General features: G+C 43.4%; 1 protein-coding gene across 1 annotated transcript in view; it reads left to right on the forward strand.

The window, feature by feature from the left end:
* adamtsl4 (ADAMTS-like 4) overlaps positions 1–13,861 on the forward strand; it is a 30,706-nt gene extending 16,845 nt beyond the window's left edge. The window contains exons 6-17 of the mRNA XM_034553152.1: positions 4,728–4,867; positions 5,318–5,522; positions 5,993–6,177; positions 7,412–7,565; positions 8,099–8,359; positions 8,542–8,671; positions 9,263–9,467; positions 9,785–9,958; positions 10,050–10,229; positions 10,564–10,743; positions 10,850–10,997; positions 11,249–13,861. Coding sequence (XP_034409043.1) covers positions 4,728–4,867; positions 5,318–5,522; positions 5,993–6,177; positions 7,412–7,565; positions 8,099–8,359; positions 8,542–8,671; positions 9,263–9,467; positions 9,785–9,958; positions 10,050–10,229; positions 10,564–10,743; positions 10,850–10,997; positions 11,249–11,379 — 2,093 coding nt within the window. The 3' untranslated portion in view covers positions 11,380–13,861. The remainder of the gene's footprint in view (positions 1–4,727; positions 4,868–5,317; positions 5,523–5,992; positions 6,178–7,411; positions 7,566–8,098; positions 8,360–8,541; positions 8,672–9,262; positions 9,468–9,784; positions 9,959–10,049; positions 10,230–10,563; positions 10,744–10,849; positions 10,998–11,248) is intronic.
* Positions 13,862–17,139: the final 3,278 nt, after the last annotated feature.

Raw genomic sequence — 17,139 nt, forward strand, 5'->3', positions numbered from 1 at the left:
AGAGATTGGAGGAGGGGAAGACAAAGAGAGTCCAGTGAAACACAGCTGTGAGATGATATCAACAGTATTTGTCATTAGGCTAATGTGTGTAAGCCTCTGTGTATTAACAGTATGAGATTGTTGGCAAGTGTGTGTGCTTGTACTGTCAATGAATGATAGTATGTGGCCAAATGTTGGCGCATGTATGTTTGTGTTTTGTATGTCTTCCTATCCACTTGTGATTACTGTATCAGATGGCTGGAACTCCTCAACATGCACACTTGAGAGTGTAGAGCCGGGCGCACTAGATCAGCAACACCACCATGTGCAGATTCGGTTTGGTTTTATTCTGTTTTAATGCACACGTAGATGAAACTACAAATGAACACTAATAAGACGTTATGAAGAATGACATGATTTCCACAAATAGCGTAAAGACAGCTACAAGCTCTGCCGTGGTAGTCACATTCGTCTCACAGTATGTAGCGCCACACTGTCACAGTTCAGCTCCACACCCTCCTCACTATTTGTCAGTCACTCCCACCTCGTCACCTCAACTCCTTTTCATGCCAGACTCTTCAGCATTTGTTCTCAGACCGATCTGCCGACCCTGCCTGTCCCTTTTTAACCCGCTAGCCCGACTCCCGGGGAACCGAACAGCCTTCTGTTTGATCGTTGCTCTGCCTGCTGTTTCCAGAGCTTTAAATAAAAGGTCAAAGATACCTGGAAGTCGTGTGATTGCACTTTGGGTCCAGATACGAACCGTCACACATAGCTTCATTCAGGTGGGCTTGAATTCTCAATTGCCTGTTTATATGGATGCGAGTGTCCTGGATGTACTCGGTTGGTTGCTGTTCACCCATAAGCTGGTCATCCCCTTGTGACCCTGCATAGGATACGTTTGTATATATAATGGGTGGATTACCCAAGTTATTTCCATGACAACACAGAAAGAGTACACCTTGGAGGATGTTCTGATCATTTTTGGTCAACTCTCAGGCCAGTTTTGAGGATCTAGACATGGTAGCATCTGTAATGGGGAGTCATCGCAGAGCTATCAGCTGGAGTCTAACTGTCTGCATAAACACAGGGGCTTTCCTTTCACCCGCCACCCCCCTGCTCTGTGTGTTTGTGAGGGGAAAGAGTGAGAATTCTGTATTCATCCTGAATTTAGCTGCTCTTACATTCTCTTCATGTGCTGTGTGTCCTTGCCCTCTGCTCTGGATTACTTTAAACCAGCGTGTCCTTGAGATCTGTTGAGAAGAGGAGATGGCAGGAAGAAAAGCAAAGAAAACCTCTTATCACACAGCATACATCACGGTCGGAAAGACACAGCATAGTTGAATCACTGTGAGGATTCTTTTGGCTAAAAGAAGCCACCAAAAGGCAGATGTCACATGCATTAGTGGGGATGAGGGGATACAGTACTGTATGTGTTAAAGGTATTTGCAGATGACGTCAGCTGGGTCAGACACACTTGATCAGCGCTGTGGATGATCCTTTTCCACTCTGCTAAGTAAACTGTATCGCACTGTTTACTTCAGTCCGTTCCCATTGGCGACAACCCAAATCTTCATATCTCGCTTCCCATCAACACACTGGAGGCTGCACAGAGAGTGTGTGTGTGTGTGTGTGTGTGTTACCACATTGAATGGTGTATTAGTCATTTCTCTCCAGCTGCACTCATCTGTTTAGGACTTTGTACCGTACTGCATATATTTACCATAAGTATTTATGTTACACCGTGCAGTCAGCTCTTGCTACTTAGTGTGGGATTGTTTTGCCTCCCAAGGTGCCAGCCCTGTTATGTATGAAAAGTGTTGTGGCCGTTGGTTAGGCACTGGAAGCTTAAACTTTAAAGCTGTCATAAACCCCCAGAAGGGATTAATTTGAGTGGTAATGTTTCCTCTTACAACATCCCTGAATAATGTTACCTCTCGTTTTGTAAGCGCTGCACGTGCAGGTGTTGTTTTACTTGAATATTCCCTTTTTTTCAGGCCTCAACACCAATCTGCTTACCCATCCTCCCCTCTTCCTGTCCCGCTGCCTCTCTCTTTCTCTCTCCCTGTTGGAGTTTGTTTAGACGGAGAGATAGTGGGGAAGTATATTCAGACAACATATATTCCACTGTCTGAACACTAAGCTCAGAGAGGGAGAGAGAGAGAGACAGTGGAAAAAACAGATAGGCCGGAGATCGAAGCGAAGCGACGAGAGGAACAGAGAAGCAGAATGAAGTAGCTAGAGACAAATGAAAGATAAAGGAGCACAAATAGAGAGTCAAAGGTGATTAGGAGTGCAGGGCAGGATATTGAGGAGATGGAGAATGAGGGAGATGAGCAGGAAGCATACAGAGAGAGAGGCAGAGGGTACGTGAGTGGCAACACGTCTCCCCCTCTCTTTTCGGTCACTGTCTCCAGTCTAATCTCTCAAAGATAACTATGACAGACAGAAAAGGGAGAACAAGGGTAGAGAGAGAGATGGTGGGAACACCACCTCCCTTTTTTCTTCCTTCCTTCCTTTCTAAATGTGTGTACTCTATATCTGTCTCGCTGCAATTACCAGACAGCAGCAAAATAATCGGTGCATATAAGCAGAGGTATAGTTTAAGAAAGTCACAGACAGTACCAATTAGTTAACAATATGCCGCCACCAAGACATTAATGTTAATTGAAAACAAAAATCAGTTAGCTCTCAAGTATATACAATATCAAGTACTTTAAAAGAACAGATGCCTTTTCTGATCAAATGCCATCGGATTACACAAAGCTGTTGTATTATTAATACAAATACATATTGTGGTCTCAAATGGTTTAAATAAGCCATCACCGCTCCATTCCTCTTCTTCCTCTTATTGGTACCAGATAGTTTCCACATTATGCTGATGACATATCAGCACATACTTTTCTAACATTTAATATTCTCTCTCACGCCATATTTGAGAAACATTTGACTGCATTTCCAGAAACAAAATAAACTCTGATAAGTCTATTACGACACCAATGAATCTGTTTCTGCTTCCCAAAGTATCGTACAGTCCATGTTTACCCATTCTGAGGGACCACGACTACATTTTCAGAGTATATTTATAAGCCAATTGATGCACCTAGTTATGTACCATAACTTCCTAACTTTGTGGAAAGATAAACATCCAGAGTCAATTGCTTCACGTGTATTACTTCCTGACCACTTCCAGCCACTTAGTAAGATATAAATACACAGATGAGGATGTCTAACTGGCAGAGGAACAAACCTGTACATGGTGTCTCGGTCCAAACTTAAGTGTTTTTTGTCGAGACATCCCTGATGCAGGTCTATTTTGGGCCACTTTTCAGTCATTAAGATAATACTTGGTTCACTTTGCCCTCCCAGTGAAATACTCCAAGCTTCCTTAACACCTAATCCTTCCATTTGCTGTAATGGAAAACAACAAATCAATGAAGTAGCATCTTAATAGGCCAGATTTACTAATCCTTCTCTTCTGTCTGGAGGTTTGCCATGTTCTCGTATTATTTATATTATGTTGTGTATTGCTTCTGTCATTCTGTTGAAGTGTACAGAGTCAAGGAACAGAGGTTCTTTGAAAGCATATGGAGTTACTTTCAGTTCCCTACATACAAAGTATACACTTTCTGCATTCTCTCTACAAGGTGAAAGCTTGTATTTGACCTTTCGTCTTTGTTCTAGTATCTTATATGAGCATCTTGACTTTGAAGGGGCTTTGGGTTACTCGCTGATGATGGCATATTGAAGTGGGAGAAGATATCTTTCTAAGGTGAAACAATCTTCAGTAGTATAATATGCAAATGAAGTGGCATCGATGTGATACCAGAACAGCACTTTTTGAGAGAAAACCGAAAAGGACAGAACGATATAACTCTACAATAGTGAGACCACAATATGTGTTCACATTTATTTATTTATTTATATTATATTTGGATGTGTGACGCCACAGTAAGAAGTCACAAATTCAGAAGCACAGCATTTGTCCTTTAACCCCTGACCACCTGCTGACAGAAACTCCTCCCTCCCACCTGCAACTACATCTCTGACCCCTTACTCATGCTATGAGCCCTTGTTTATAGCTCTATTTCACACGCACAAACACAGGTCTATACACACACACACACACACACCAGCTCAGCCCAAGGCCTTTAACCCATGTAAGACCCCCAATCTCTGTCCTCTAAGAGGGCAATGAACAGTTTAGCCGCTCACAGTCCCTTCCTGTCTTTATCACCCATTCTTCTGTCTTTTTCAAGTCTTTATTAAAGGAAACATTTTGGCAAGTATGCTAACTCACTGTTTATCACACGAAGATATCTTCTCTCAGAAGTGTCACTGAAGAACTTCAATTTCCTCTTTTACCTTGAAGCTGTCTTCACTTTCTCTTATTCTTCCCATCTGTTCTATTTTTCCTTGTACATCTATCTATACCTGCAGTGTTTGCCCGATGGGTTTTTCTCGTAAATCAGTCTTATGTTTACACCTCTCCTCTGGGTATGTAGCTCCCGGGATGGTGCAGCAGTGACTGCATTCACAAACGTGAGCAGCAGAGCTCATCACTCCAGTGCTGTCTGACAGTAGGGGGAAGCCACATGGAAAGACATTCATCGCTCAGCTGGGTCTTCTCAGCGCCAGGCAGAAGCAGAAAGAAGCTTCACAGACTTATGCAGAAGACCTCACCGTCAGACACATATAAAGCAATACTTTATGCAGTAACGATTCTTTCCTCTGTCCCTGTGTTGCAGTTGGTGCGGACAAACAGTGCGAGCTGACCTGCAGACCTTCGGGCTATCGTTTCTATGTCCGCCAGGCCGAGCGTGTCAGAGACGGGACCCCCTGCTTTAACATCAGCTCCAACGATGTGTGTGTAGAGGGGCGATGTCTGGTGAGTGCATTTATATGTGCATGTGTGGGAGATGTTAGCTTCAGGTGTCTGAACCCAATCCTGTCTAGCCGGTGTTGACAAAATCCAGAACCTCTCTGTCTCAGGCTGATTCAAGCCTGGCATTCAGATCCAGAGTGGCTCCAATCTTTTGTATTACCCTGCTCTGGGCCTCTGTTTCTCTCTCTCTTTCTATCATTTGCACTCAATGATTTTATACTTATTCCACACTTCTGTTTCTGGCATAAATCTGGCCAGCAATAGTTACTAATTACACAAACAATGGTGAAATAAACACTGGCGATGGATGGGAAATTTCAACCAAATTGGAATAGCTTTTCTCTGCTATGTCCCCTCCCCTTCTCCCACATCTCTTTTGTTCCCCCACCCCACTTTTTTTTCCCACATTGTCTGACCCATCACTCACATCTTTTCACCTTCCTCTCCTGCCAGACCGAAGGTTGCGACGGGGTGCTGGGCTCCGGCTCTGTGATTGACAAGTGTGGAGTGTGTGGTGGGCGGGAGAGCTCCTGTCGAAAGGTGACGGGAAGTTTCCAAAATGTCTCGGTTCCCATTGGTTACCACAAGATCCTGGACATCCCGCCAGGAGCTACATTCATTAACATCACAGAAAGGCGAGCCAGCCCTAATTACCTGGGTAAGAGCTAATAGACACAAACAAAATCATGCACACACGCACACAGTTTAAGGTTTCTTACATAACACTGTTTGCAGCTCCAGTAAAAGCAAGATTGTGGCGAGGGAATTGCCGATTGGCTCACAAGTGTGTGTGTGTGTGTGTGTGTGTGTGTGTGTGTGTGTGTGTGCTGGCTCAGACCAAAACTGTAAATGTTGTGGCCTCACAGACCCCAAGCAGATAAAGCTTGTATTGTTAGAGCCCATAAGGAACCAGTGAAGTGTGTATGTGTGAGTGTTCGTCATCTTGTCTGATAATGAGACAGCACTCCAAAGTCTTTGTCTGTCTGAGAGTGTGTTTGGGTTTATGGGGTTTCCTAGGAATTCACCACTTTGTAGACTAAACAATCAAAATAAGAAACGAAAACATAACTCAAATCATGCTTCATTCCTCCTGTCTGCCCTTCCAACACTCCACCCCCTTTTCTCCAGCCATGAGGAGTGGCACAGGGGCTTCGGTGGTGAACGGGCGGTGGGCTGTGGACCCTCCTGGGGAGTACCAGGCAGCAGGGACTACTTTCACCTACACCAGACCTAGAGCACAGGCGGAGGGGGAGGAAGAGAAAGGCGAGTCCCTCGGGGCTCCAGGACCAACCACCACACAGCTACAGCTCTATGTAAGAACAGTGTTTTCCTTAACTCTGAAAGAAAACACAAGCCAGGGCATGGCACAATTGAGTTAGTGATAAGAATCACACACATACACAAATACAAATGTGTACACACAGAGTATTTAACATCTCTATAACATTGTCGTACGCCTGAGGCTATGCTCTCCTGCTCTGTGTCAAGATCCTCCAGATTATTTTAGCATTATGGTGGGATAAAGACCGCTATACCAACGCTTAGCCTGAGCCACATCAGTCTATCCAGGGCTTAATAATAACAATTCCAACCTCAGGCTAAGAACTCATCTGCAGCGTTGCATCCAAAAGTCACAGGGAAGGAGGGGGTAACAATAGCCACTGAAACAACTGCGTTTGTAAAGCTTAATTTTGAGTTTGAAAAAAAGACAAAAGGTCTACTATTGGCACTGTGAGGGCGTTTTGCTCATTTCACGCTGGAAAATAAATTGTTGGATGGATTAAAAATAGAGAGACAAGTCAGCTTTATTCAGAGCTTTGCATCTGGTGGAACAAATTTAAGTTTGGCCACAGAAAAATAAATAAATGAAAAAGACCAAAACGCAAGTGTTTATTGGTTGTTCTCAGGTTGCTTTTGCTTGTTTAGCACAAATTACAGCCCAAGCTACACCCGTTGTTTGCTCAGAACTTCCAGCTCACTTTATTCTTACTATCACATCAGTATGGCAGAGGAGAGGGGTCAAGTAAAGCAATACACTCTTAGCAAAGTACTTGAACCAGGGACTTTGGGTGTTCTGGTCAGCATCTTAACTAGTAGATGCTGGTTAGCTTAGCATAAAGACTGGAAATAGCATGTCTGGCAACTAAACCTGGCGACCAGCACCTCTAAAGCTTAATTAACAAGTTGTTTATTTCATCTGTACAAAAAACCAAAGTCAATCCAGTTTGTAGTTATTATTATCTTAGGAAAAAAATAGAAGATCCAAATGTTGTTGCCATGGGATGACCTTGGATATGTTACATCTTGTGTGATGGTCTGCAGGGTTTCATAATAAGAAGGTAGGGGGATACGGACAAGCAAACACCCTGTTGAGGCCTCCTTGAGAGTTTGACACAGTTTCCCTGCCAGCGCCCGAGTGGCTCGTCCTGACCTTTCAGTGCATTTCTAGATGAGGATCTGTAAAGCTCTTTTTGGGGGTGTTTCTTTACATTGGCTAGTTTTTACCTCTAACTTTGTCTTTTTCTCTCATCCTGTTTTGCTCTCAAGATCATTTTTCACAAGGAGAACCCGGGCATCGACTATGAGTTTTATGTCCCCGTGGAGAAAAAGGAGGTAGAGAGGGAGAGGCTGACGGAGAATGAGAGGGAGGCACCCAGAGAGAGGCCGAGGGAGCGAGAGCCAGGCAGGGCACCCCTTCGCAGTACGTCTCTCGCACTTCTACTTTCTGGTTTTATCTTCTTCTGTTCAGCTCACTCTTTGACAGACGTGTTTTAAGCATGTTTTATACAAAAGCAAAGACAGGCTGGATTCTCCAGTCGTGTTCAGCACATAGTTGAGTCTTACCGATTGCAGAATTTAACCCTAAATCAAACATCTCCAGATTAATTCTTTGCAAATGACTAATGTGAGCCATGAGTGTGATGGACGTGTTAATGTTTTTACGATGGGTGTGGTTGTGAGCCAAGTGGGAGGGATTGTTGTGCAAGTGTGTTTGTGTGTTTGTTCGTGACCTAGATGGGTCCCTGTGTTCGCTATCATGAGTCCCTGACCTCATCATGACATCATTAGTGTCTGACTCACTGCCTTCCTCCTATTCTTGATTTTTTAACATTCGTGTTATGCCTCTTTCTATACTTTTCTCTCCATGAATGTTCTTAAAGTTCACCTCTCTCCTACATTGCCTTTCCTTTCTAATTTATCTAAATGTCAATCTCTTTTTTTCTTCTCACCCAGGTCCTCTCACTGTGTCGATAGAAGAGCCTCCTCCTGCTCCTCCTCCCATTTCGGTCCCTTCTTTCCCCTCATCCTCCTCCACCTCTTTGTTTTCTCCCCCCTCCTCGGACCGATTGACACCTGAGAGGTCACGTCCTCGAGGCTCTGGACCCAATAGGAATGCTCGGTTCCCCCCTCGCACTGACCTGCCACCGGACACTCAGCCGCCATTTGTGTGGAGGAGAGGAGGACTCACAGAGTGCTCTGCTTCCTGTGGCAGAGGTCAGAGTTCATAAATGCCTGTTACAATCTACTTTAAGTTAGATTTTATGAATTACTCCATGCTTAAAATTACTTATTTATGTTGGATTGAGTGATGTCTCCCCCATGTGGTGGGTAAGTGCAAGTACAAGGACACTGATGTATTTCCCACTCTGCATATATCCATCTTCATCTCTCTGTAGGTTCTCAGAACAGAGTCATTCTGTGTATAAACCGACATACAGACGAGGAAGTCCCGGAGAGGAAGTGTGACTCTGCAGCCAAGCCGGTTCCTGAGGAGGAGCCTTGTAACACACATCCCTGCCCACCATTGTGAGAAAACACACATATATGATACATCATATATATTATTTTATATTCAGCTCTCCAGGAACAGAGATAAATAATTTGGGCTTTTTTCAAAGCTGATAATTCACTGCATGAAAACCACACTGCAAAACATCTTCATTAAGTCATTTTCTTCTCTATGTTGAGTGCGTATTTTTTAAGAAAAGAATATCTGCCAGTGTGCATATTTTCATTTGTTTCCAATACAAATCACCTTGTTTTCAAGTATTTTTGAAAAAATACATGTATATCACTTTTGTGTCAAAACCTGCTTTATACCGGATATAGACACTCAGTTCTACTGGGAATGGGTTTATAATATGTCACCGCACTGGTAAATTTCTATTATATTCAATTAAAGAAAGAAAAAAACTTGATAGCATGGAGATTTTCTTTTAAGAAAGAAAGCATGGATAATGTGATATGTAATAAATGCACCTAATCCTGACACACAGAGTTATATTTGCTTGAAGTCGTGTGTATCTGAAGCCATGTGAGTATGTGTTATATGTGTCCTGTAATATTTAACTTCAACATGCGCCTCTCTCTCCGTCACTCCCTCTCTGTTTCTCTCAGCTGGGAGGCCAGTTCATGGTCAGAGTGCAGTGTGTCCTGTGGCCCTGGGGTGCAGCAGAGGCAGCTCCAGTGCAGGCAGAGCTTTGGGAACCGCTCCACCATGGTCCACCCGCAGCGCTGTGCCAACCTCACCCCACCAGAGTCCACACAGGCGTGTCAGATCGGCCTCTGCTCACATTGGGAGGTCAGCTCCGACTGGAGCGCGGTAGGTCAACAATACCAGTTTGCTACTGGGAAATGTATCTGCTCATGGGTCTGCAGTGAAAAAAAGGCCAAGTAATGCATCTCAGAATCTGAAAACATAACCGACTGAGCAAGTCAGAGACTGCTGCAGAAACTTTTTTACTCATTTCCCTTTTGCATTTATATCATGTGTTCAACTGCCCTTTGGGAACAAATAAAGGACTAATTGAATCAGTCTAATTCAATATTTGAATCAAGTAAAGGAGAAAGATATGCTTCATACCATTTGTTGCATCTGTTTGTAGTCATTTATGTTTTTGTCCTCCTCATTTGTCACAGTGCTCTGTGGACTGTGGAGTTGGGAGGAGGACGAGGAGTGTGCGCTGCCTTAGCGATCAGGGCAGCGTGGTGAACGAAAAAGAGTGCAACTCCAGGGCTCGCCCACAAGGAAGTGAGGAGTGCAACATGGGCCCCTGTGTAATCAACTGGTACTTCACTGACTTCTCCAATACGGTGAGTAACACACATACACAGAAGCAAAAGGAAGAAACACCCACAGCACTTAACAGTAAGCCTCAACATGATCTTCCACTTTGTCCCTCAGTGTTCGGCGCTGTGTGGCCCTGGGGTGCAGAGGAGGGAGGTGGTGTGTCTGACTCGAGGAGCGGTCCGAGAGGGTGGAGGAGGAGGGGACTGTGTTGGGGATAAACCAGCAGAGATGAAGGCCTGCAACGGGGGTCCCTGTGTACCAACAACCATGTGGTACAGCAGCCCCTGGACACAGGTAGGATGGAGGAGTTGTTTTACTGTAGAGTCATCTTTTCGGATTGTTTCCACATTGTGAGTTTAATGAATAATGCAATATGTTATATGTTATAAAGTTTGTGCTGAGTGTGCAGGAATTCATATATTCCTTTTAGTTTCTACAATTCTAGACATTTGTATTGACCTATAGTAACTTTGATTTGTACTTTATTTAGTCTTCTGTATCATCTTATATTTCATTTAATTATTTGATTTTTGCATATATAGGTTTGGTATGTTTGTTTTGGAGTAAAAGGGCATTCATATTGCAGTGATAAATCCAATCATCACAGCTACTGTATTCCTTTTTCTAGTGTAATGTCCCCTGTGGGAATGGAACTCAGCGACGAGACATTATATGTGTCCAGAAGATAGGGAATGATTTTACCGTCGCACCAGCCAATGAGTGTGCTCATCTGGAGAAACCTGCTGCAGTCCAGCAGTGTGAGATGGGAGAGTGTGAACCACAGTGGTTCACAACCGAGTGGAGCGCGGTGAGAGACGATGGGAGAGAAGAAAAGTGACAGAACAGACAAAATCTACAAATCATGATTTATTTAAATGTGTAACCCTTCTGTTTACACTCTCCTTTCTTCTCAGTGCTCACGTTCTTGTGGGAAAGGCTTACAAATGAGGGAGGTACGGTGTCTGGAGACGGAAAAAAAGCACAGCCACGAATGTGATTTGAGCACCAAACCTGAACGGGAGCAAATCTGCAATACAATACCCTGCAGTCCACAAGTCGCAGGTGTGTGTGTGTGTGTGTGTGCGTGTGTGTGTGTGTGTGTCTGTGTCTGTGTCTGTGTCTGTGTGTGTGTGTGTCTGTGTCTGTGTCTGTGTGTGTGTGTGTGTGTGTGTGCGTGTGTGTGTGTCTGTGTCTGTGTCTGTTTCTGTGTGTGTGTGTGTGTGTGTGTGTGTGTGTGTGTGTGTGTGTGTGTGTATTGATTGATTTTGTTCTTGCTTGCTAACTAACATCTTTCTCTGCTTCTCTTTTCACAGATGAAAACTGCCGGGACAGACGTCACAACTGTGTGGTGGTGGTTCAGGCCAGGATGTGCGTCTACACCTACTACAAGACCGCCTGCTGTGCCTCGTGTACCCAGAGTGCTCAGCGTGCCAAGAGGCACTGACCAGCCAACCACACATACAGCCCGGGTGTGTGAGAAGTCAAGGATTAGGTCAAAAGCTGATCCCCCTGAAATACAAAGTCTGTAAAGCCCAGAATAGGCATACACCTTGTGGTGGCTGTGAGATAACATTTAGCTAATTCCTCCTGATTCTTCAGGTAAAACACTGTGAAAGCAGCCGGTTCCTTTTTTCCAGTTCTCTGTATTCAATTAAGTTGTCTTTTAGAACCACATATTCCACTGAGAGCGCATCTGTTTACTTTGTATGTTAGCTTTAACAGGTTCATAATGTGTCACACAAGGCTGAGTGATGCATTGTTGTCATTTCTTAGGCTGATAGATTATAATGGAAGATGACACCGCCGTGTTCCAATAGCAAAATTAGCCTTTTTTTTAATGATACTCTTTGATATGCAGCAACTTAAAACAATGCAAACCACTAATTATGAAAAGAAACGTGCTGAACATATAATAACCATTTGTGCTAGATACACTGTGTGTGCTGTGGTGTATGGAAGGTCTACTGGAATAGTGTTCCTGTACACTGCAGAACCCCAACTAAGCTAGAAAGATGCATTAACATGTCGTATGTCTATTTCTGTCTGCCAAAAATATTTGCTCAAGCGTCCTCTTATTGTTCAGTTCAGTATTTGGACAGATGAACCAAAGGAGTGGAGTGACCATTACAGTTAGTGACCAAATATATCAGTGCGGGAAGAAGTGAGCTTCTTCCCAAACAAGTAGGATAATTAGTTTGGTAAACAAGCAGCGCGGACTTTGTGAAGTCCTTTCGACAGATTCACGTCAGTTACAGATCTTTTTAATGAGTGCTGTTGGAGCCGAGTTTAAATCCACAGGTTTGAAGACTCATAGCCGTGTTGAGTTTACTAAACTCAACACAATGCTGCTCACTAAATAGAAAAAAACATTGTGTTGTTCTATACTTTTCTTCCTGTCAACAAATCCCATGAAAAGACCAAACAACAATCTGTTTGTTTGACGATGTAAATCTTTAAAAAATGACTCGATAAATATATAGTTTCCTTTTTTAAGGGTCAGTGATTTTCTTATATATCTGGGATATTAGAAAATGCCATCCAAACAAGAGAAAAAGTGTTGGGGCTGTTTTCTACTGTAGATACTGTAGAGTATTTATGCCACCAGGATGGTAGATTGACTCAAAATAAGCGACAGTGCCCATGTTCCTCTTAATGAAGGATCATGTCATCATTTATATGTTTTAATCTTGTTTTTGTTTTTTTATGTCACGGGGATTTGTGGGATTTATTGACAACAAGAAAAACAGAATATTGTGTTGAACCACAAACTTGGTGATGCACAAGTCTGAAGATGTAAAAAGATTCACTAATAGCGCCTTGACGATTGTGTGGAGGTATGAAACGTCTTCATGTCTTAGAAAGGTATTCACAAAAGCACGCACATCCAGATGATAAATTCTGGGGGCTGGACGGACGAGCGTGTAAAAAAGGGAAGAAATAGAGTCTGCACTCTATATAATGCTTCAATAAACATTTAATTGAGAGTGATAATCAATTAACTGTTCATGGTAACATTATCTAGAGTGAAGACTGTATTTCTTCCATCTTTTACATTTTTATGTCCTCTTTTTCGCACCTCATCTTTAATATCTTCTCTTTTTGCATCCTCATGGGAGGACACGATGAATCTGTCCTCTGAGAGTAGGTGAAGCCTAGGGATCATCCTGTTGACTGAGAAAGCTGCTTTTTTACAATAGTCTTTTAATAAGTTAGTTTATGATACAGATCAAATGCTTTGACCTGGAAGTAAATATTTTTGCATTGTGAGGTGGCAACCTCTGTAAGTGTGTGTAGGTACTCTTTATGTCTTTTCTCTCTTTCTCTTATATCGACTGTTTTTACTTGGCTCTTTTTCTTTTCCTTCACCCGCCCCCCAAGAAGACATACACACACATTACACCCTGCCCACTCAAAGGAGAGGAGTTTTTATATTTGTCAGATATGTTTTAATGTCTATATTTTCTTGGAACATATTAAGCGCTTGTGTTTTATAGAGAAGTGTTGTTGTAGACTGCATTTAATCACATCTAACTGTCATATAACTATTTTGCATTTGACAAGAGAATTTGACTTTGTCGTAGTTGTGAGGCGTGGATGTTTGCGCGTGTGTGTCTGTGTGTTCATGAATGTGTGTGTATGGTTGTGTGTTTTGCGATCGTGCCTTTGAATGTGTCATTCTTGTCTCTAATCCCTTGTCGTAAAAATTACTTTTTATATAAAAACAAAAAAGATAGTAATTTATCTATTATCTAAAGAACATGTAATTTATTTTCTCGTTTTAAGAAGCTGTAGCAATTTTTTTTGTTACCACCAGAGTTTATAAGAATGTTATCGTTGGTACACAGATTTTTTTATCGTGCAAAAACAAAACAAAAATGATTATTATTTCAAAGCTTCATTTTCAATAAAAACAACACAGAAATTAAGTTGTGTGTCTTGTATACTTTTACCCAGGGATTCAGGGTGTTGTAGCCACTTGGCTCCAAACGATGGCGCTGTTGAGTCTCATACATAAATGAGCCCGACGAGTTCTCTCAGGTTTAAGTGGCCGACGGAGTAAATGTCTCTTTTTGGTATGACGCCTACATTGAGACGAGTTAGTGAATAGTGGGGGGAGGGGGTGTTCAGAATAGTGTGCGTGCGTGTGTGTGTGTATGTGTGTGTGTGTGTGGGAACACACACACATGGTGGATTTACAACATTTACATTCAACTAAAAACCTGAATACATGTAAACCATCATGAAGCATTTTTTCATATTAATGTTTGATACCAAGGAAGCAAATAAATTATTATGCAGTTTATTTCAAGCCCACGATGTATAAATGTAAAAGGCTTCAGAAAGGTCCAATATGAAGTGTAAATGTAGGAGTGGCTGGAAGTGTAAGAGTTCAATAGAGTCAATGGTAAAAGTGAAGTGAAAGCTGGGAAGTGTAAAGGTTAGCCACTCACACACTTAAACCTTTGTATAATAATAGTTTATTAAAAGTACAATAGGAATGTGTATAAGAGCGGTGTGGTTGGATGCTGATAGCCGACTGCCCCCATAGCCAGGAGAAGATACTCAGGTCCTGAGTCCATGTCAACACAGTGTCATTTCTGCATGAAACAATAGGCCCAAATGTTGACCCAAATCATCTTTTTTTAAATCCCAGAAGGCCTTGACTGAAGTATATGTAGCCCAATACCAAATTGTTGCCTAAAGGGGAATGGTCTGCGTTGGTTATTAAAAAAATCTGAGTAGCAAAATGTTTAGGTTTTCCCTCCTGAGCATCGCGTGCGTTCTAGCTGTTTCCTCTCCATCGTGCTGGAGGCTTAGCGGCTCCAGTGCGTGCTGCCTGCACACCGTACACATCCTCCGGGCGTCGCGTGCCTCTTCTGTCGGTGCTGTTCTTGTAAGAAAGACCCTAGTGTAGAGATATACATTGTGTGTGTGTGTGTGTGTGCGTGTGTGTGTGTGTGTGTGTGTGTGTGCGCGTGTGTGTGTGTGTGTGTGCGTGTGTGTGTCTGTGTGTGTGTGCGTGTGTGTGTCTGTGTGTGTGTGTGTGTGTGTGAGTGTGTGTGTGTGTGTGTGTGTGTGCGTGTGTCTGTGTGTGTGTGGCGTGTGCGCGCGCTGTGAGGGAGGGGTGTAGTATATGGTGGATGAATCTGGCGGGGGATGCTGGCTCGCAGAGGGCACGAGGCAAAGCGGGCAGATGGTGACCTTTTGGAGTAAATTACCATGAACCCTATGACTCTCTCTTTTCACTCATGTCTCTCCTTCCAAGACTCTCTGCACGCACACATCACAAATCATTTCTGAACATGTGGCTGTTAGTTTGATAAACGTGGGCGCCGCCTGCTTTCATGTCTTATAGTGACATAGCCCAATGTCGGCCGGTTTTCCAAAGTACAGACCGTAAAGTAGGCCAACTCCAACCCCGAGCCATCTCTCCGTCACACATTTTACTCTGTGTGGGTGTGAGCGTGATTTGGGGCTCGGGCGTGAACAGCTGTAGTAGTCGTGACTGCGTGCTCGTCGGCGTCGGCGGCGCGCTTCGGCTTCACGTCAAGAGGCATCGTTTCAGCACCAAGGCCAGAGCTCGCGGCTAGAACAATAGGCGGCCTCGCGCACGGGGTATCGCCCAGGCATTGTGTAAAAAGGTTTCACACGTAACCCGTTGCTCTGGGAAAGGGTTTAAAACACTACAAATACCTCCGGACATTATATAAATATAATACGGAAACAGTACACACGACACTGACTTTAACGAGTGGAGACGTAGGTTATTGACGGAGTAGAGGACATCTTTATTTTATTATATTCTTCGTGTGAGTGAGGCGGACATCTTTGTTGATGGTCCCTGGGTTGTTACGTCACACGCTTGCAACCACTTTGATGAGCGGAGGGGGAGGGGGAGGGAGAGAAAGAGAGGAGAGGCGATACCGGCATTGGACGTGAAAAGCCATCCAGCCGTTGAACGGGTGAGACGCAACAAGAAAATATAAAATAGCAAGAATAGAAAGTAGGAATAAACTCGATTGAGGGTTGGAACAATAAGGGCAAGACTGAAAAAGACTAACTGTTGGATGCTACCCGAATTAAAGTTATCACTTTGCAATTGAATAAGAATCAAGAGTGGGTTTTGGTGAAAGTTATAACTGACTAGCCGTCTGCTCTGGATCTTAAGAGTCGAAAGGTTGGCGATATTTCAGTGGGACCAGTAACAAGCTGGTCTGGATTCACCTGCGAGGACTCGACGGTTACTCCGCCAACTCCAGACCTCCAGACTGCGAACACCGGGGGGCTTGTAAAAACACAACCGAGCCTCGAGTATCTGTACACGGAAGAGGAGGAGGAGGAGGAGGAGAGGGAGAGCTCGGTAGGCACAAAGAGCGGAGAGCATCGAGAGAGAGAGAGAGAGAGAGAGAGAGAGAGAGAGAGAGAGAGAGAGAGAGAGAGAGAGAGAGAGAGAGAGAGAGAGGAGAGAGGAAGGAGGACGGGACTGCGAGAGCGCGCTTAGGACAACAACGGGGACCCAACAGAGAGCATCCCTCTTTCATTTCTGGTCTGCACAGGCAACACTCTGCCCATAATCATCATCTGGAAACGGTAAGAGCTTTGATGTATGCCGCCTGTATATTTCCTCTGTCTTGTTTTGTTCTGGTGTGTGCGTGCGCGCGCGTGTTTGTATGTGTATGTGTACATTGAGGGGGATCGGACAAAGAGCCAGGGAGCCCCATGACATCCGTGTGTATGCTGTAACCTAAAGCTGGCTAAACAAAGAAACCGCTCTATTGCAATGATTTACCCCCAATCACGCTGTTTCCTCTCTTTTGATTGTGTATTTGTAGGGATCCTGAACGCTGCTTATTCACCAAAAGGTAATAAATGCTCACAGATATTTTCAATATATATTTGTATAATTGGAAGGGGGGGGGGGAGGAAGTCCTATTATTGTTTTTTGATTGGCTAATTAACATTTGCATACTTGTTTTACCAGAAGCTACTGGAGCCCTTTGTCATCAGGCTAGACAATAAATACTCAAAAATGATCACGCAAATATTTTTTACTTATATTATAATAATTGAGGGAAGCATTTTATAGCCGAAGCGCATATTGAAATAAGAAAGTTGATTCAGATTCTACATAGATTTTTTAAAAATTATGATTATTTTTTCTTACAACAAATATGCTAACACTATATAATAATGTAACAAATCA

Source organism: Cyclopterus lumpus, chromosome 16, assembly GCF_009769545.1.
Source record: "Cyclopterus lumpus isolate fCycLum1 chromosome 16, fCycLum1.pri, whole genome shotgun sequence".
In the NCBI taxonomy this organism is placed as follows: domain Eukaryota; kingdom Metazoa; phylum Chordata; class Actinopteri; order Perciformes; family Cyclopteridae; genus Cyclopterus; species Cyclopterus lumpus.